The sequence below is a fragment of the Danio rerio genome, chromosome 13 (genome assembly GCF_049306965.1).
Source record: "Danio rerio strain Tuebingen ecotype United States chromosome 13, GRCz12tu, whole genome shotgun sequence".
NCBI classification, from domain to species: Eukaryota; Metazoa; Chordata; class Actinopteri; order Cypriniformes; family Danionidae; genus Danio; species Danio rerio.
The window spans coordinates 34967293-34988540 of NC_133188.1; the positions used below are offsets into that span (position 1 = coordinate 34967293).

At 33.0% G+C, this 21248-nt stretch overlaps 1 protein-coding gene across 4 annotated transcripts in view; it reads left to right on the forward strand.

Moving 5' to 3' along the window:
* ppm1aa (protein phosphatase, Mg2+/Mn2+ dependent, 1Aa) overlaps positions 1–20249 on the forward strand; it is a 34394-nt gene extending 14145 nt beyond the window's left edge. The window contains exon 6 of one of the 4 annotated variants that reach the window (XM_021480518.3): positions 11812–12658. In XM_021480518.3, the coding sequence (XP_021336193.1) occupies positions 11812–11847 (36 nt within the window). In that variant the 3' untranslated portion in view covers positions 11848–12658. 4 annotated transcript variants of the gene reach the window in all.
* Positions 20250–21248: the final 999 nt, after the last annotated feature.

Here is a 21248-nt window from a genome sequence, read left to right on the forward strand (position 1 = left end):
ACATGGAAACTACAAATCGTGTTCTGTGGCTCCTGGTTAACTATATTTCAGAATCAACATTGCATATCTTGCAGTGTGACTACTGCAGATGCGCACGCTGCGATATCAATGCTGAAACGATATATTGTGCAGCACTAATATAGAGTATTACAATAATAGTTTTAATGGATTATGTCTCTTGAATTCAGCACAGTTCTGACAAAAAGGTCAATAAATTATGATGTAATGTTTAGAGTAACCACGTTAACAAACTGAATACACTTAACATCTGTGAAATTGTATAGCTCCACAATACTGTCAGTTTCAACATTGCACCTGTAACAAAACAAATATTATGCAATATAAATATTAATACAATGAAAGCTAATTCATGTAGTCTTCACAGCTTTTTAATGTAATTAGTCAATCTAAAAAACAAATTTAAGCAATAAAACAAATAAAACTAGAAATGCATTTTGACCAAGAAATGCTTTAGAATATTTATAGGCGTACACATAATTGTAATTTACTGCATCACTCTTTTATAGATCTGGCATTTTAAAGCATCCATTTCTAAAAGTGAGCACACTAAAAAGATTGGTGTTAACCGGTATTTTACTTTATTTTTTATTTTTAAATAATACGTTTGGCATCCCTAGAGGCACAATCTGTATTTAATAAATCCTAACATTGTTCAGTTAGTAATCCTGAAATGTGTTTTTTTTTTCATATAGACTTGACTGATAGTGTGTAAGAACTGACTGAAAATCCGGTACCTCTGGTGCTCTTTACTACAGCACTCAGCTCTTGATTGTGATGTTTTTCATGACTACCAGCCTTGACCTGCCACACCTCAGGCTGCTCTTCCAGTCAGTGTCACAACCGTTTCAAAAACCAGTTCAGGCCTTCTTAAAATAACAATAGAAATATTCCTTTCAGTTTTGCCATGTTTCACTCCTTCAATATTTTATTTAAATCACATTCATGTTATTTTCGCATTTATAAGGGCCAGTTCAGCCTGTTAAGTGTGAACTCTGGTGGGTTGGTTTTTATGTTATTATGCTAAAGTGTTTATCTGTTGGTTGTATGTTTGTCTTTATGGGCGGTGTTTTGCTTTTAAGTGCAGCCTTAGATTGCTGGGGTTGGGTACACTTTAACAGCTACCCATCAATCCCAGAGAGATTGCTGTGACTCTAATGCTTGTTTTCCAAATACTGATTTTAATTAGGAAAATGAAGTCATTTGTCCAAGACTTTAGCACATCTAAATTTGGAAAACTATCAATAGAGCCACAATTAAATTTTATTTACATTTTTTTTTTCTTTCTGGAAATATTATAATTAATAAATAATGTTTGGAGCTAATGAATATTTCATCCTATTGTCAATATTTAGTCTTAATGCTTTTCTCTCAATCTTCTGTCTGTTCAAGTAATTGTAATAAACTTCTCTATTTACCAGCATATACCCTACCATTCAAAAGTTTGTCACCAGTAAGATTTTCATTTATGAAATGTGTGCTTTTATTCAGCAAAGCTGGCTTAAACTTTTGTTCAATCAATCTGTCTATCAGCCAATGCCACCTTTTGAATTTGTTCATGTAAGTCCCAAACACCTGTCCTGTGTCATGGTTTCATAAGAATAACTGTTTGTAATATTAATAATAATCAAAAATGTTCCTGAGCACAGTCTAGACCAGGGTAGCCTCCAGGGTTGTCGGTCCTGAAGGGCTGGTGACCTGCATATTTTAGCTCCAAGCCCATTTAAAAACACCTGAACCAGCTAATGAAGATCTTCCTAGGTATACTGGAAACTTCTAGGCTGGTGTGTTAAAGGAACTTGGAACTAAACTTTTGCAGGACACCATCCCTCCTGGACTGAGTTTGGGCACCCCTGATCTAGACTGATTTCTGAAGGGTCAAGTGATACTGACTACTAGAGTAACGATGCTGAAATAATACACTACACTGCCATGACTAGAATGCATTTTGAAGGTTAATTAAAGTTAAGTTGTAATTGTTCAAAATAAAATTATTTTTTCTTAATAAATACTGATAGCTAGGTCCACGCATAGTCTGCACTTGTAGAAATCCACAGATTTCCCCAGATTTTTAGCCCATAGTTTTTTTTTTACTTGTGTAAATTTTTATTTTTTTCAGATTTTTTATTAATTTCAGTAATGTTGTTGACTAATATGAAAATGTTCATATGATTTATTTACGATACAGTTTGTAAAGTAATATTTTCTGTCTTTTAGATGTGTTATGTTAGAGACTTGCTTTAAATAGATAAGTGTATTTATTTAGTGTATCTAAGTGTATTGGATTTGCATTGTAAACATTAACAGTTAAAAGGTATTATTTTTATTTTATATTCTTTAGTTAAAATAATTCAAAAATCATGTTACATCAATCCGCAAATGTTTTTTACATTTTTAAAATTAATTTTTTAATTTTTGCTGAAATAGTAAAAAATGTCCACAAATTCTGTCTGGCCCTACTGATAACATATTTGAATGGTAATATTCAGACATACACCTTATTCAGACACCCCCACCTTCTAAAATTCCAAAGTAGCCTGTTGGCACACAAACAACATCAAGTGCCGTAATTTCTGTCAGTTGCAATCAGCATATCAGTTTGGCCGTTTAAACCCAAGATTTGGATTCTTCCATCATTTTCATCAGCATTGCCTAAAATCATTGGTGATTTGTCTGTTTCATCTGTGTTTCATACTGTGACACACACGCATACATATGTGTTTTCCTGAGTGGCTAACAGTTGGAGCTTGGTGGCATCTCACAAGCTGCTCTCCTCCTCTCTCCATTCAAGGACTCTGCATCCACGGATGACATGTGGTAGCCCTGCACCTTTAAACACTGCACAGAGTTTACAACCCTCCAGAACCCTGCACAACAACCTTTCCTCCAGGACCCGGCACCAGAACCCTGCACAAAAACCCTCAACTACTACAGGACCTGCACAAGAACCCCTACTGCAGCCCGGCTCCGCTGCTCTGGACTGTTTGGAAAAAAGAGGAGGAGGAAGAGGAGGAGGAAGGGAACGAGGGCTCCCTCTTTGTTCACATAATGTTCCCTCTCAATGCAAGGCAATGGTACCTTCTGGAAATTTTCTGCATACTCTTGTCATCACTCTCTTCCTGAAACCTTTTATCCTTAACACAACCATCTTAAAAAAACAAAACGAAAACAAACAAAAAAATCCAACACATTATTTTTTTTTAATTCATTACATTTATTTTTGTTGGTGTAATTAATTTGATTCACATTTCCTTGTGTGTTTGTATATTTCAGCTTTTATTTCTGTGAAGTGCAATTGTCTTGTACAAAGAAAAGCCTGTATCAAATGCAGCTTGAGTTTTAAGTTTAAAAAAAAGAAAAAGAAAAATGATGCCCTGCCTGCTTTTCGTTTCCTCTCCAAACGCTGAAGCCCAACACATCTTCCTCTCATCTGCCTCCCCATTTTCTTACCTTTCTTTTCTTTTTTGTTTTTTTTTATCAAAATATAACTTTTTGTATTGTTACTTGTTAAGTGAAACGGGTAAATGATATGGGCTCACAGCACAGTAAAGTAAGCTTTTTTGTAAATCTCACAGCACAGATGACAGTAATCATGTTCATTCAGTACTACTGCTTTTTTTCTGGTGGGGTGGGTCTTTTTGTTTTGTCACTTTTTTGTTGAGGAAACCGCTTTAACTTACTGAAACTAAGCTGAAATTGTGTGCATGTTTGTGTGGGTGAGAGAACTAGAGATAAGAAATGAATGGTTGTGTGTGTTTGTGTGTACAGCTATAGAAAAAATTGAGATCATGTGAAAATTCTTAGTTTCATTGGATTTACAATTCATATGTAAATTGACTGTGTGTGTGTGTATATATATATATATATATATATATATATATATATATATATATATATATGCACTACCGGTCAAAAGTTTGGGGTCAGTAGGATTTTTAAAGGTTTTTAAATAAGCTTATCTTGCTGACCAAGGCTGCATTTATTTTATACAGTACAAATTGTGAAATGTTATTCCACTATAAAATAACTGTTCAAAAGTAGTTTATAATTTAATTTAATAATTTATTCCAGTGATTTTAAAGATAAACTTTAAACAGCTTCATTACTCCGGTCATCAGAGTAACATGATTCTTCAGAAATCACTGTAATATTAAAAGTAATAATGACTTGTAATAATGTCATTTGAAAATACATACAAAAACTAATAAGTATTTAAAAAGTATTTAACAATTTTTTTTTTACATATAACAAATGCCACCTTGATGAACAGAGTAATAAAAAAAAAAACCCTGATCTTTGACCAGTAGTGTATATGTATGTCTGTATACACAATGTACAGTAGTCAACAATTGAATTGGCTCAAGGTTTTTCAAAAAGGCAAGAATGTGTTGTTGATTAGTTTTGGGACCATTTTGATAAAAGGTTTTGATCCACTTCAGATGTTGACTACTATATATACATACATACATACATACATACATACACAAATGTACATATACACATAAATGCAGCCAAGCCCGAAAATAAATCATACCCCTGGCATATGAATCATTTTGGACTCGAGTGTGGGCGTATTTACAATATGGAAAAAAAATATTCTGCAAAAAAATAATACATTTTTCCTAAATTAAAAATAAAAATGTTGTCATGTACTGTATTAAATGACAATTAGTCAGAATAATAATAATATAAAAAACAATGCCATGTTTTCACACATGCTTATATTTTTTTCGACCACAAAATACCAATAATTCAGGCGAATAACCGAACACAACTGATTAAACATTAGGTATTTTGATCATCTGTCATTTTCTGCCAAAGAATGCTCTTAATTGACAGAATATTCATTTAAAGTTTGGAGGAAGGGTGACGCAGTGGCGTAGTAGGTAGTGCTGTCGCCTCACAGCAAGAAGGTCGCTGGTTTGAGCCTCAGCTGGGTCAGTTGGCATTTCTGTGTGGAGTTTGCATGTTCTCCCTGCGTTTGCATGGGTTTCCTCCGGATGCTCCGGTTTCCCCCACAGTCCAAAGACATGCGGTACAGGTGAATTGGGTAGGCTAAATTGTCTGTATGAGTGTGTATGGATGTTTCCCAGAGATGGGTTGCAGCTGGAAGGGCGTCCGCTGCGTAAAACATATGCTGGATAAGTTGGCGGTTCATTCCGCTGTGGCGACCCTGGATTAATATAGGGACTAAGCCGAAATTAAAATGAATGAATGAATGATGAGTTTGGAAGAAATGTTTTTAGACCTTTACAGGCATTAATGTTTCCTTGAAAACATGGCTGTACATCCAAAGAAACATTTCAAGTGGTCTCTTAATTTTTTTCCGCTGTACCTGTATGTTTGAAACACCAAATTATTTTAAGTTTATATGTATGTATGTATGTATGCATGTATGTGTATGTATGTATGTATGTATGTGTGTGTGTGTGTGTGTTTGTGTTTTGAGATAACCCTGATTTTCTCTTTTATTATCATCATCATCAACACTAGGACTCTACAGTGTTCTGCACTACTGCAGCTCTTGATTTTTAGTTGTATTGGCCTGGGAGGATCTTAAAGGATCTCTTGTGCTTGCTGGAAAAAAAAGGAATTAAGAAGCACTCAGCTGAGGCCCTCTTAAGTGTGTGTATGTATGTATGTTTGTCTGTGATTATTGTATGAATGGATGTGCAAGATGCATGTTTATTGTACTTAAAACAGTGTGGGTTTTAAAGGGGATATTTAGGCTTTTGACACAAATATATAAGGCTTTAGCTATAGCGCTCGCTCACCCATCTGCACTGCTGAGAGACTGACTGGTGAATGAATGCATTCTCAAATCAACACTTCACAAACTTTTTTCTTCTTCTGCTTAAACCATTTGCTTCATCTTGCATTGACTTGTATGGTAACTGATTATCCTTATTGGATTATTGTTTTTTTTGGATGTGGTGATTTTTATTTTTTTTTTCTTCAAAGAACAAATCCAGTGTGATGCAGTGAGCTGGTCTGATAGAAGCCGAATCCTGCATGTGTTCCTTTGACCAATAGGGAGCGCAACAGTACCGGTTGCTGCTAAAGTGTGTGTGATTGAATCATTTATTCATTCATTTGAATGCTCTTCGTTTATATTCTCCTGCACCTTTTCACCCCCTTCCCCCAAATGCTGTATGTAACATAGTTCCCGATGAATTAATAATCGTATTTTTCAGAGAGATTGTCACTTGTTCATTTGTCCTTAGAAATGTGACATGGTAAATCACACCTTGCGTCCTTACTCCCCCAGACTGAATTTTATGTACGGAATAGATAATATAAAAAGAAATTCCTTTTGCGTCTGATCAATACAATTTAGCATTTTTTTTTATCTAATCCTGTATATTTGCATTTTTAAAAAAGGATAGGTAAAATAAGTCTTACTCACAGGGTGATTCGGTAAAGTTTAAAACTAATATTGTAACAAAATGACAATCTAACAGTGTATATCTAATGTAAACGTAAAAGAAAATCTTCCTGTCTTCTCTATGCTTACGGCTTGTGTTATAACACGGGCTTAGAGATTGTTGTGTTTGTGTGTGGAATGGTGAGCTGTGCATTTTCCCCGGTGGAAGCTGAAATATTGTGTAATAGGAGGATTTACAAAATGAATCTAAAATTAACAGGACGTTTTAGGTTGGCCTTAGAGGCCAGGAAATGCTTCATGTGTCTTTTTAAAAAGCTTTTTTCTGTCCGCAACGCTGTGTGGAATCACTTTAGGAATGTAGACATGAGGAACGATGACTTTTAATAGGATGCTGGTGGTTTGCTTATAACCCTCCATTTGTTTGTATTTGAAAAGAACGTTGACGAATTATGTGACTGCATTTTGTTGAATGCAATTTTTAGATCTGTTAGATTGCTCATTGATTTTTAAATGGAGAGGGAAATCAAAATTAACTTAATGGTGGTCAAAAGCAAGGGTTTAAGTGAGGAAACGTTATGTAATGGCTTAAAGTGAAACATTCAAACCCACTTCTAGCTGATAGAGATGTTTATGAATGTGTTTTTACTATGTTGTTTCTTGTCACCCAAACTGACAAGTTTATTTCGCAAGGAATTTCAGTGACGCATGAACCATTGCATTTGTTAGATTTTTTTTTTTTTGACTAAATATGCGTCACAAGCCATTTGATGCCCCGTATTTTGGGTTTATGCTCTGAAATCCTATTTTCGTGGTCGCTAGCTTTGTAGTGTTGGTAGTTCATTTCAGCTGATTTATCCAGACCTGCCTTTTAATGTAAAAACCAAGTGATTAATGCAGCCTTAATGCCTCCTGCAAAACCCAACCCCCCAAACCCCTCGGGCTTTACTCCGATACTACAGAGCCTGTACAAAACACACCGCAGTTTGTTTGTTTTTTTGTGTGCTAAAGGGAACTAATTTTCTAGCACGGTGTGTAAATCTAGTGGTTCAGCCTCACACATGCACGCATATGGTATTTTACTCTGGTGAAATCCCACCTCCTACACCCCAACAGGATTATGATTATTATTTTTGCTGATTTCAGTCATCTGCTGTCCTCATAAGCTAAGCTATTTTTGTTAAATAATTGATATGTATATTTGTATTCATTTATAAATATGTACACAAAATGAAGTGAGTAATCAAGGATAATCTCTCCTCCCTGTAACCCACTGTGACCCACTGGTCATCCTCTAACTGTTCCACTGTCCATTTTTTTTTTGTTGTTGTTTTAATCTTTTCAGACTGGAAATAAACCTATTTTATTTGAGATCATCTGTGTAGTTTCTTTTTCTTTCACAAAAGGCTTGTTTTATATCAGATTGATGATTAAATATATGAAATTACAGCTCATGATCAATGACAGAAATGGGTATAACACTTTTTTATTAGTATTTTAATACTGAGATTGTTGTGTAAACTTTCTTTTGACTTATGACTTTTTTAAAGTCATAAATAAATAAAGCACATCCCTTTACAACTGTAAAGTTAACAATAAATATATAAAAGCAAAATCAACCATTACAGAAATGATTCATTATCAAGAAACAAATAATTATTTCCACTGTAAAGATTATTGAATGTTTGGCAATATTGTTGATTTAAACTTAATTTCAAACCCTTTGGTTACCTTAAATCATTGAGTGTCAGATACAGATTTTTATAAATCATTTCTCACAATGTTAGATTTACTTGACATTATTTTTTACAAAAAAACATATTTCATATTTCAAAGATACACATTCTAAAGGTGCCACTGACTTGAAATTTTTTACCAGATGTTTTTAACAACCAAATGTATCCATATATGCAAAGAAAACAATATTAATTAGTTTACAAATTAGGTTATGTATAATAAAATGCAATGTCACGAAAGGGAGGTGAAATCTCTCAGTCGTTCTTCTGCAACCCTCTTCCCTTCGTCATTGTAAATTAATATTAGCTGCTTCAGTCCAATATTCACATTCAGGGTGATGAAGATGAACCCAGGGTGGACATTTCAGCAAGATCCAAAACACAGCCAAGGAAAGTCAAATGCTTTCAGAGAAAGAAAATCAAGCTGTAGAATGGCCCAGCCAATCACCTGACTTAAATCCAACATAAAATATAAATTAAAGATCAGATTTTGGCTGTTGAGACCCGAAGAACCATCAAGAGTTTTACAAGTTGAAGTCTGTGAAAAAATCACCTGAGTAATTCATGTGACATCATTCTCCGTATGAGAGGCACTTTAAGCAGGCATCATTAAAAAATCCTTTTCTATCAAGTATTTAACACTTTCCATGTGTCATTCCATTCTTATTACACGTAACTAATGTTTCAGAATTTTTTTGTAGTTTATTTATTATTTGGGTTTTAATCAAAATCTGGTTTAAGTATGTCAACAGCTCCTTTAGAATTATTATTCCCTGGAAAAATGATGACGTGTTCAGTACTTTGTGTCAGTACTTTTTTCGCTGTATCTGTTACTCCTCTTTGTGGACACATAGTCAGCCCTTGAAAGTTCTCTTTACCAAGTCTTTTTATTGCTTTTCAGTAAATGGAATTGAATTCAGATAGATGCGTTTCTGAAACTCTCCAAACTCAATGTAGATACTCATGCCCTAAAGATCTTGCAAATATCCCCACTAATATAACTCAAAGACCTGCAAAAAGAGCTAAGGTTACTTCAGACCTTTATTACTAGATCTTTCAGACCTCTAAGTTTAATAAAATATATTTAAAAAAAATCTTTTGTGTCTTTGTTTTAGTGGGGGTGTGGCTTCTTATGGGATGGTCTAATAAACAATTAAAAAAACATAATTGGCATCATAGTTGATGTAAGAGATTTACATGTTGGTAAAAAGTGCTTTTATGCATTCATATTCATATTATACTGTCTGGTGTTATTACGAAGTAGCAGAAATCCTAAATATGAGTCATTTAGAGATTTGACCTCAATACTTGAGAACCAGCAACATTTTATGAGTGATTTGTTATAGTCTGACTACAGTGTCCTTGAGAAGTAATTAAACACTTTAATTTTAGAGCTGAATTGCTGCTCTAACAGATTTTCTTTCATTTACCTTTCATATGGTGATGAATTTGTAAAGTGATTATTGATGTTTCATTTTGGCATTGAATAGAAAAGCAAATGTACATCTTTTGTGCAACATATTTTTGGACATTACAGAAGTGGTCAATTAAAATGCAGAGTAACAGTAAAAGGATTTTAGATACCTGAGAGATGTCCTATAGATTATCATTTTATCTTTATGAGACAAAGAAACAGGCGTGTGTAGATGGTATGCAGAGTTTTACTTTTCAGCCAAACTTTTAATTGCAAAATTCTTATCACATATGGTGTTCCTGATGTATCTGGGTGATCTTTTATGCCAATTCTCTGATCATTTAGAGATTAAAGGTTAAACGTTTCAGTCCTTGAACTGTCTGTGTTTTAGTCACCAGTTGGGGGCAGTGTGTGTTGGACAGAATGAAGAAGATTTGAGTGATGCCACTGTCAAAACTAAAGTTAGTTCGTTTAGAACAGATCACTGTTAAAATAACAGCAATCTGAATGTCATACAGAAAAATCAAGATATAATAATAATATAATTTCTTAAGGGTTTTTATATGCAGGTGCACACTTTGCCATATAGCGGTGACTTTGAGTAACAATGAATGTTGCTCAGGTGTTCAATTGCATTTGCAAAAATTAAATTATTATCTGACACACTAAATTACTTAAGAGATTTACCTAGTTCACCCAAACAAAGAAAATTCTGTCATCATTCATTTACTCAAGACACTTAAAACCTGTTTCTGTGGAATAAAAGATGGTATTTTGATTTAAAAAAAAAAAAAATATTAATAATAAATCTTGGGGGGGGGGGGGGGGGGGGTTGGGGGTTATAATAAAATTTTATTTATTTTACAATTTTTTAGCATTTTTTAATTAAAGAGCATGTACACACACAGAGCTTTTATGAGTTGACTCAACTGCTTTGAGAACCAATTGGATTGTTGAAAAACGGGCGTTGTTAGCAAATTTGAGGAAGATTGACGAATGGACAAATTCAGAGCAGAAACGATACACTATCCCCGCCCTCATCAATTCCATGTGACCAGGAAGTGAAGAAAGAAGGAGGGAGGTTATGGTATTTAATTAAAGTTTATGTGGGAAAATGATTTTTTCAAATTAATAAAGTGCACAGGTACTTTGTTTATAACAAGAACTATATACAAATTACAATATGAAAAGTATATTTTGATTTCAAGACAACTTTAAATTGTTAGTTCATATGAATTTGTATTTATACACTGTAAAACAATCAACTTTTTAAATGAAATGAGTGTAGTTAACTCAGAATCTACTGAAGTTAATTCTACTCATTTGAGAATAGTTTTGAACTCAGTGTTGAAGGTCATGAGTTAACTAAATACCTTATTACTTCAACCTAAATGGAGTCAGTTCACAGTACTATAGATTAAATTTTTACCTCAAGCGTTTACTGTAATCAAATTGCTTCATTTACTCAAATAGATTGAGTTCACAGTACTCATTAGGATTTTAGTTATAGCCTAGTTATAGTTTTTGAACTTAAATAGCTTGTTGCAATTGGTTTTCTCAAATAGATTGAGTTACCTTAACTCTTTGGGTTTTACAGTGTACATTTTGGAATGGTTTGCTCATTCCCCAATAAGGTTTAGGTTTAAGGACATGTCTCCTTTTAAAAATCACGTTTCAATACGAACTAGCCACTTCAGAAAATACTAATTTTTTTTACTTTTGCTCATGAGATCGGGCTGGTTTGTTCACAATTTAGCAAAAGATCAAAAGGTAAAAAAAAAAAAATCCAGACTTTTTTGCTCATATTTACCCAGGCTGCCAATATTATAGACACGCATGTGTTTTATAAAGAGTCATTCACAGTCATAAAGCCGCTCAGCCAGACGACAGCAGACAGATGATATTGACTGCGCTATTACACTTTTGTGTCTGCTCTCTCATATTCTCCCATACTTCTTTCAACAGTTATCACTCTTCTGCAACAGCATGCGGTTGTTTGTGTGTCTATCTGCCAATGAGAGCACTTCTGTGTGATGCAGTGTTGCCAAATGAGCTATTTTCATTTAGCTCTTAATTAAAAGCTCTTGTGCATGTTTGCTAACATATTCAGCAGAACCTATCGGCACTGTTTCTTCTATAGGATTCTGTGTGTGTTTGCTTTGACAAGGTCTTGTATGGTTTAACTCTTAGCACACTTTTAAACATTCTGTGCGCATCTCTTTCTTTCTGTGTAGTCAATTCTCTCTATTCTTCTCCTCCAGGATCCAGACATCCTTTTCTTCAGAGGTTTCAGCTAAACACTGCACAAGTCTGTTATTCGCCCCCCTTTCTCCTTTTCTCGTGGCAGGTTTAGTTTGTCTGTTTATGCCTTTTAGATTTCGGCTTTTTAGGGATGATAATGTTAGAGGATCTCCAGTGAGTGTTGTATTGTTTAGCATTTGCACATTCTAGTTGCTTCTGGCATCTCATTGTTTTTCTTTTGCTTTATGGTTTTACCCAGTCAGTCTCTCTGTGTAGTTCATCTGACCAATATATTACGATAAACTGACCATCTTTTTAGTAAGGCATACAAATAATACGTACAATATTGTTCAAATGTTTGGGATTGGTAAAAATTGAAATGTTATTGAACGAAGTCTCTTGTTTTCAGCAAGGCTGTATATATTTGATCAAATATTACTTAAAGATGTTCATATTTAAAGACTAATTTCTATATTAAGGGGATCTATTGTGCAAAAATAACTTTTATAAGGCTTTTTAAACAGTTTTGTGTGGCAACAGTGTGTGAAAACAGCCGGCCTCTAATGGTAACAATCCATTCATTCAATTTTTATATAAAAAAAAAAGTCTTCAAAAGCACTTTAATTGATGTTCTCCCCCTTGGCACATCAGAGGGGGAAAAATCCCGCCCACTAGTGAAAATCTCACCCTCATTAGCATAAACAACCCTGAATGAGAAGCAGCCATCCTCTAATATGCTGACACAGAAGCGTTTATAGCCCCGCTCCCTTTTGAAAAGAGGGCTGAGGAGACAATCTCATTTGATTTTAAAGCGACAGACATCAAAAACACCATCAAAGCCTAAAAGAGGCAGTTACAAACAATTATAAAAAAACTATTTGTGTGGTAAAACCTCACATACACACTCTTACATTTTGCTAAAAGGGGCATATAGGTCCCCTTCAAAAAAAACTATTACTCTTTTAATTTGTCTTCAATTTCACATGATCCTTCAGAAATCATTTTATTTTAACGATCTGGTGCTCAAGTAAAATTTATTGTTGTACTATTTTATTATGTTGATTTGGGGCTCAAGTAACATTTATTCTTATTTTTATCATTATTATTATTATGTTTATCATTATTATTATCATTAATATTATTATTAAAATAGCGTTTATTCCTGTGCCAATAAAGCTGAATTGTCAGCGTAGTTACACCAGGCTTCAGTATCACATGACTCTCCAAAAATCATTCTTGTAGGATGATTTGGTGCTCAAGTAACGTATTTATTGTTGTTGTTGTTTTATTATATTATGATGATCTGGTGCTCAAATATCATCTGTTATTAAAACTGTTGAAAGGGTGCTTAAAATTTCAGTGGAAGCTGCTAAGACTTGTTCCAGCACTTTTCAATGTTCAAGTGTTTATTTAGAATTATTATTATTATTATTATCATTATTTTTTTTTTTTTTTTTTTTATTTATTTATTTCATTTTTAATCAGTTGAATACATCTTTGCTGAATAAAACAATTAATACTTTTCTAAAAAACAAACTAACAAACATTTGACCAATAGTGTATCTATTATTCTCCACCAAAGGTGACTGGGTCTTCGTCTACTAGTGAATTATATAGTAGTAAATATTTTAGCTATAAACTCTAAAGGCATTATTTGATGTATGATGTGTCATCAAAACAAAAGGAAATCTTCTTTATAATGACATGCTTTCACTATGAAATGTGGAACAGCCCTATAACTGCATTTATCATACAAGGGAACCAGCTTTAGAACAGTGTTTGATAGCAGCCGGTTGGTGTTTTTTTGTCTGCTCTCTGTTGTTGTAATGAGAGTGAACCACAGTGCAGTTTCTATCAGGGAAGAGAGCAGTCCACAGAGAGCCTTTGACTGCTGCTGATGTACTGATTACCTCAGAGGATTCGCTTTCTCCACAGAGAGGCAGATCGGCCTGAGACGGGTCCAGCTGTGTGCTTCTATAACTCTTTCAGAGCAGTGCACAGCACCTCATGTTGATTCTGGGTTTTTTGTTCCTTTCTGAACTGAAAGTGTTACACTTGTTCACACTGTTCCATGGAGAGCAGAGCTGCAAATGCAGTTTAATGTAGGGATAGTAGTTTAAAGTTTGAAAGTATCCAAAATTGGTATCCAGATTAAAGTTTAAATTTAAAATTAAATGTCAAAGTTAAACTTATAAGATTTACTTTCAAATTTCAAGACAAAAATATGTTAATATGGTTATAAACCTTAACATAATAATATAAATATTAATGTTATTTTACATAACTTACAGTGTACTTTTAGACAACAGGAAAAATACTGTATAAATCAATTCAATAAAGAATTCATTAATCATACAATTAGGGATGGGCAAAAATACATTGAAATGTTTTTTTAAATAAAATAACAAAAACATCAATTTTAAGGGTATCAAAAAAAAAAACAAAATACAGCAGCCACACATGAAGCACAATAAAATACTGTATGTTTGTGTTTTACAAATACTGCAAAATACTTTTAAAATGGAGAATGAAATTTCTTTGCAAATCTTCCATCTATAGACCTATTGGATCAACCCCTCCACCATTAAATTGACACAATGTTTGACAGCAGCAACAACTGCCACTTCATTCACCTATAGGGGGAAGTTGTGTCCTAATGGTTAGTGAGTTGGACTTTTTAATCCAACTTGTGTTTCACTTTAAGTTACAAATTACAGTCCTTCTATAATTTTTACAATATACTCATTCTCCCAATATTCTTTCAGTTCTTTAAATGGAAGATTATTGGTTTACCCTCTTAAAAAACATCAGTACACCATCTTTAGGTGTGTTTTATTTCTAAAATTCCTCTGCTTTTCCACCTGCGGCACTGAGACTGATGATGTTCTGAAGGCTATACTGATATTTTATTCCATCTCCTTAAGCAAAGATGCTGAATTGTACACCTTTAGCCATTTTATTCTTCTGGTCTTGCTCGGTAGCTATTTTAAGTAGTTGTTGACTTGCTCCTGAATCTACCCTCATCCTTCGTCTGTTTCTATCTTTTAGCTTAATTTCCATCCATCATTGACCACCTTTTTAAAAATAAATCAAGTTTCTATTCTGATCCCAAGTTTAGGTAAACAATGGAGAAAACACCAATCAGAGGTGCTTAATCGTTTTTAAGATCAAGTCATCATGTACTGTAGACTTCTCGCAAAGTATTTTACAGGATTTTAAAATTACAAAAGTACAACACACTAAAGTAATTTGATACAAAATATTAAGCCATTTTCATCAACCCTATCAAATACAAATTACAAAATGTATTTTGTTGCATTTAACATTTGCATTATTTTGTTGCATTTAAACAAAACAGATTTATTAAACATATATATATATATATATTTATTAAACATATATATATATATATATATATATATATATATATATATATATATATATATATATATATATATATATATATATATAAATAATATTTTAGTCGACAAACATATTTAATTATATTTTTAATTGTATATTTAAATACAAGCTAAATATTGCAAAAAAAATTACAACCTACAAAATTTCAACTAAATTTTTTTTTGCTTCTTTTGATTTTTTTTCTTTTTAAAATTTTTATTTAATATTTTTCCTTAACATTTAATTTTTTGTATGCTGGTTTTTGGACCGTTATCGTAAGTTATTTTGTTAGATAAGCTCCAGATTTGGCTTCATTAATGACTAATCTAATGTATGTGCACAAATATAATATTGTAGAGCTTCCTATTAAAAATAGGAATTTAAAAGAGAGATTTGTGAGGGGTGTACTTGTATATGCTGAGCACTACATGAAATACATGATAAATAAATACTGCCCATCCCTGCAAACAATACATATAATACCAGTCTTAAATACAATTTTAAATACAGTTATTGTTTGTAATTTTACTGCATTATGAAAGTATTTTAAACAGTACAGTACTGTATAAACAATGAAATAATTCCGTCACAAACAAAAATGACTTTAATTTTACTTTAACAATATAGTACTTATAACAAAAGTAAAACTGTTGATTTACCAGTATTATTGGTAACTTCTGTAAACATTTGCAGATGATTTCTGTAAATGTACAGTTAATGTCAGAATTATTAGCCCCCCTTTGAGTTTTTGTTTCTTTCTTAAATATTTCCAAAATTATGTTTAACAGAGCAATGAAATGTTCACAGCATGTCTGATAATATTCTTTCTACTAAAGAAAGTCTTATTTGTTTTATTTCAGCAAGAATAAAGGCAGTTTTTAATTGTTTTAAAACATTTTAAGGTGAAAATTATTAACCCCTTTAAGCTATAAATTTTTTCGATAGTCTACAGAACAAACCATCCTTATACAATAACCGGCCAAATTTCCCTAACCTGCCTAGTTAACTTAATCAACCTAATTAAGCCTTTAAATGTCACTTTAAGCTACAGTGTATAGAAGTGTCTTGAAAAATATCTAGTAAAATATTATTTATTGTCATCATGGCAAAGATAAAATAAATCAATTATTAGAAAAGAGTTATTAAAACTATTATGTTTAGAAATTTGTTGACAAAATCTTCTCTCAGTTAAACAGAAATTAGGGAAAAAAATAAATGGGGGCTAATAATTTAGGGGAGCTAATAATTCTGACTTTAACTGTCTGTTTAAATTTACAAATGTAGTTGATCATTAAAGACATATTCCCATAAGGTTTAGGACATGTAAGAAAACATGCTTTACTTTTTAAAATGTTTAAAAAGCAACATGCAAAGGCAAGATGTCCTATTTAGATGTCCGCATCAAATGAAATGTACAATAGTTATTTGGTATACATAAAAGGCATATTACATGCAAGTGAAGTGTGTGTTTTAATGTTTCAAATAACTTTTGTGAAAATAAAATGTCAAAATATGGATGAAATAATGTTGCATCCTAATGAAACATATAGCACTTATAATTATGGACAAACAGTGCAGATAGAGCACAAATAAAACACAAAAAAAATCATTAATTTTAAAAACATTTGATAACAACTCATGCAAAAGCAGAAACACATTAGAGATAGGACAGACCACAATGAAAATGTGTCGGGGAACCAAAAAAAAATGACAAACCGGGCTGCAAATTATTGTTCTCTGTATGGTGCTACAAAAAAACTTAATAAAGCTTTTAAAAAAAACTGCATCCTCTCATTATATATTTTTTGATAAAATACACTCGACTGTATTGGATTACATCAACAAAAGTCTCTCTACGAGTCCTATCAGGTAGAAAGAGATGCTTCAGGTTACAGCAGCATGTTCTCTTCTCTCTCTCTCACTCTCTTTCTCAGAGGGGAATGTGGTACTCGGTAAAGGTCAGTGTTGTGTGTTACTGACACCCTTAGGTGTGAAGTTTCCCTATCGTGGCATTTCATGTCCAACACACACAGACACCAATATCAGCTCTCAGCTTGAGATCAGAGTGACGTCTGGTGCCTTAAGAGCAGACCCTGTGTTATTAAATCAACCCGTATCAACCTTTCTCCTACACCCCATGATGCTTTGCGTGAGTTATGAGTAACTTCTGTTACACTGTAAACAACCAGTGAAGTGTTAAAAATACTGGCTACAGTAAGGTGTCATTAATCTCCTCATTAGAATCAACATATTTCTTTCAGCAGACCATGAATATCAACATGGAGTGTTTCCACAGCAGTATTACTGTTGTATTGAGTACTACAGTATAGTTGGTAAATGGAAAATAACGTGAGGAACAAAACACGGTGAACTCATAAGTGCTTTGGCCACAGATATGCTTGTGATGCTAATATCACAGTTAAATGCCAGGCATACAATTATGCTCATGGATGAAAACTAAGCACAAAGCCAAATGGAATTCTCACTTATTTTAGCAAATGAAAACTAAGACAAACTATTGGTCAAAAAACAAACAAACAATTTCCAATAAATGAAAAACTGATCGACACGAACAACAGTTACTATAACTATTCTCACCATGTACACATTTTACGACAGAAAATCTGACTGGTGGCTGTTTGACAAAATTTGTGATAAAAAAGAAACATCTTTTCTTCATCTGTCAAAAAAAAAACAAAAAAACAACTAAAACAACTAAGCACATTTAACTACATATTCAAATTAGCAAAATTCAGTCAATCTGTATTTTCAGTGAGAGCTGCTAGGGAATGGAACTCCATCCCACCAACAATTAGAAGATCATGCACTTTTCGTTCTTTTCAGTCTCACGTTAGAAATTGGTTATTGACAAATCAGCATTGTCAGCATTAGTACTGTATTCTTGACACATTTGTACTGTTGTCTTTGGCTTTTTGTCCTCTGCTCCCATCAGTCTGTTCTTTTTTTCTTTTCTTTTTTTTCTTTTCTTTACTTTTTTAACTGTATTTCTTATGAAAGTGTATTTAATGTTTAATGTTGTGCTTCTATTTTAGGTGTGACTTTTTAACATTCTGTAAAGGGTCTACGGATGAAAAATAGCCATTCTTGGCTAATTCTGGCACATTTTACAGTAATGTTTATTAATGTGCATTGACCCTGTAAACAAATAAACTAAACTAAACTAAAACATATAAACATAAAAAATGGGACTTGCAGTTTGTGTGAATTCTTCATAATTCTAACTAATTTTAGTTGCATTTGGGATTTTGGATTCAGTGTTTTGTTCAAACAGTTGTTTTATTGATTTTTTTCTAAGAGGTTTGCAGAAGAGTTGATGTAATCTGCGCCAACACTAAACTTTAGACTCTGGAAGTGTTCTGTTAATAGTGTATAACTACTAAAACTGAAGCAAAACATATAAAATCTAAATAGAATTGTTCACAAAAACTACCCAAATCAATCATGAAGCTAACTAAAACTAAACTGAAATCCCATTTGGGTCTCAATGATTATGTACTTACACTGAAATGAATCATTTGTAAGTACAATGTGTACTTTCTGTGTAAATACATGTTCTTACATTGTACCTAAGATTGATTAAATACCTGCAATTACATTTGCAATTACAATTTTAACCATCCCTTATGCACCTTAAATTACCCTTAAACCTACCCATACCACCAAGCCTGTCCCTAACCCTACCCATATCCCACCTCAAAGAATAACAGAAGTATTCTGTATTATGAACACAGTATGTTGTATTTATTTTTGATGCATGTAAAGAGTAGTTAAGGCCACTTAATATATTAATTATATATATTTAAAAATATATTTAAAAAACCTTGCCTCTAACTCTGTTTTCACTATGTGTATGCGTTATATAGCGCATTTATTTTGCAAGGCCATACATCCCAGACCACCCATGATTGTGAAGTGCCACCATCAATGTGCAGCATCCACTTGGATGATGCAATGACAGTCAGGACTACAGCGCCAGTCCGCTCACCACACAAGCTATTGGTGGAGTGGAGAGACAGAGATAAAGCCAATTTGGTGGATGTAGATGACTGGGAGGCCATGATAGGTAAGGGCAGATGAAGGGAATTTGACCTGGACACAGGGGTTACACCCCTACTCTTTACGAGAAGTGCCATGGGATTTCTAATGACCACAGAGAGTCAGGACCTTAGTTTAACATCTCATCTAAAAGATGGCGCTCACTGACAGTATAGTGTCCCCTTCACTTTACTGGGGCGTTAGGACTCACACAGACCGCAGGTTAAGCGCTCCCTTGCTGGCTTCACTAACGCCACTTCTAACAGCACCTATAGTTTTCCCATGTGGTCTCCCATGCAGGTACTGACTAGGCTCAGCTCTGCTTAGCTTTAGTGAGTATCGGTCTTGGCCTGCAGATTGATATGACTGTGGCATTATTTGTAGCACAACCTTATTATCCAAAATGATCCAAATGTTTCAGTTCTTTTGAATGGACGCTCCCCTAACCAGAAGCACAGCTCATTTGAATAGATTTTATTGTCAAACACTAATACTTTTTGATACATACACATTGCAGAGACTCACTTTTTCCTTCCCTCTCTCTGCCACTTTTTTCCCTTTGCTGAACAGGTGCTACTTTGACCATGCAGCAACAAATAGTGCTTTAAGTTTAAGCCTTTCAGCTGCACTGTGGGATGTTTTTCTGCTTCCGTTTGCCATTTGGAAGACAGAACGAGGCAGAGGAAAAGAAAAAAAGAGATTATTTGGCACATCATCCTTGTTGATTTGGCCTTATGCAAGAGAGTGGAGGGGCTTGTTGGTAAATATGTAAATGGTGCACTGTAAAGACATTCTGACTGGCATGAATCTTCAGCCAAACAAAGACAGAGTTCAGAAAATAACTGGACGAGGAGGTAAAAAATAGCTACACTGTTGGCGTTTGAATTTGAGCTTTGCTGTATTGTTGATCTTGCACGCTGGCAAAATCACACATATATAATTCGAGCTTTATATTATATATTATTAAATGGTTGAACTATAATAAAAAATCAGTATCTGATTATGCGCATGAAATGAAAGCGGCTATATTTAAACAAGGCAAATGATTCTGCAGTGATATTTAAAATCCCACACTGTAAATAAAGTCCCGGTTGCCTTAATTTTTTTAAACTGAACCAAATTAACCTTTTAAGTCCGTTAAACTTATATGGTATACTAACTTAAAACAGCATGCTTAAATCATACAATTAAGTTAGAACATGATTAACTTAGTTTAATAAGTTACAATGAACTAATAACATATGTTGTCAAGACTATTAATCATATGTATATACAGTATATATATATATATATATATATATATATATATATATATATATATATATATATATATATAAATATATATATATATATATATATATATATATATATATATATATATATATATATATATATATTATTAATTTTTTTTACAGTGCACTTATATTTGGAGTTCATGGTAAAATGTGTATTAGTTGGGAATACTGTAGAAAAAAGCTTATAGTACATAAACAAATTAGTGAGTGAGCTAGTAAATTGCTATCCTATTAGGTTCGGAGTTCAAGATATAACTTGTAAGATTTGCTACAGTTATTGATGCTTTAAATCTTTTAGTTGAATCAAATTAACTTATCTAGTCATCGGAACTTCAATCAAGCTGACTAAAAATATTAGGTTACACTTTTTATAACTTAAACAAATTGTTGAAACCTGATTTATTTATAAAATAAGTTGAATCAACATGTTTGTTGTATTGACTTTTTGTCATTACATTTTTACACTGTAAAAAATTTCTGGTTGCCTTAAATATTTAAGCTGAATCAAATTAACCTTATGAGCCCATTGAACTTATATCCTAAACCTACTAAAAACATCTTGCTTAAATCATAAAATTAAGTTAAACATGATTAACTTTTTAAATAAATTACAATGATCTAAAAATATATGCTGTTACTACTAATTGATCATGTATTTTTTACAGTGCACTTATATTTGGAGTTCAAGATAGAATTTGTATTAG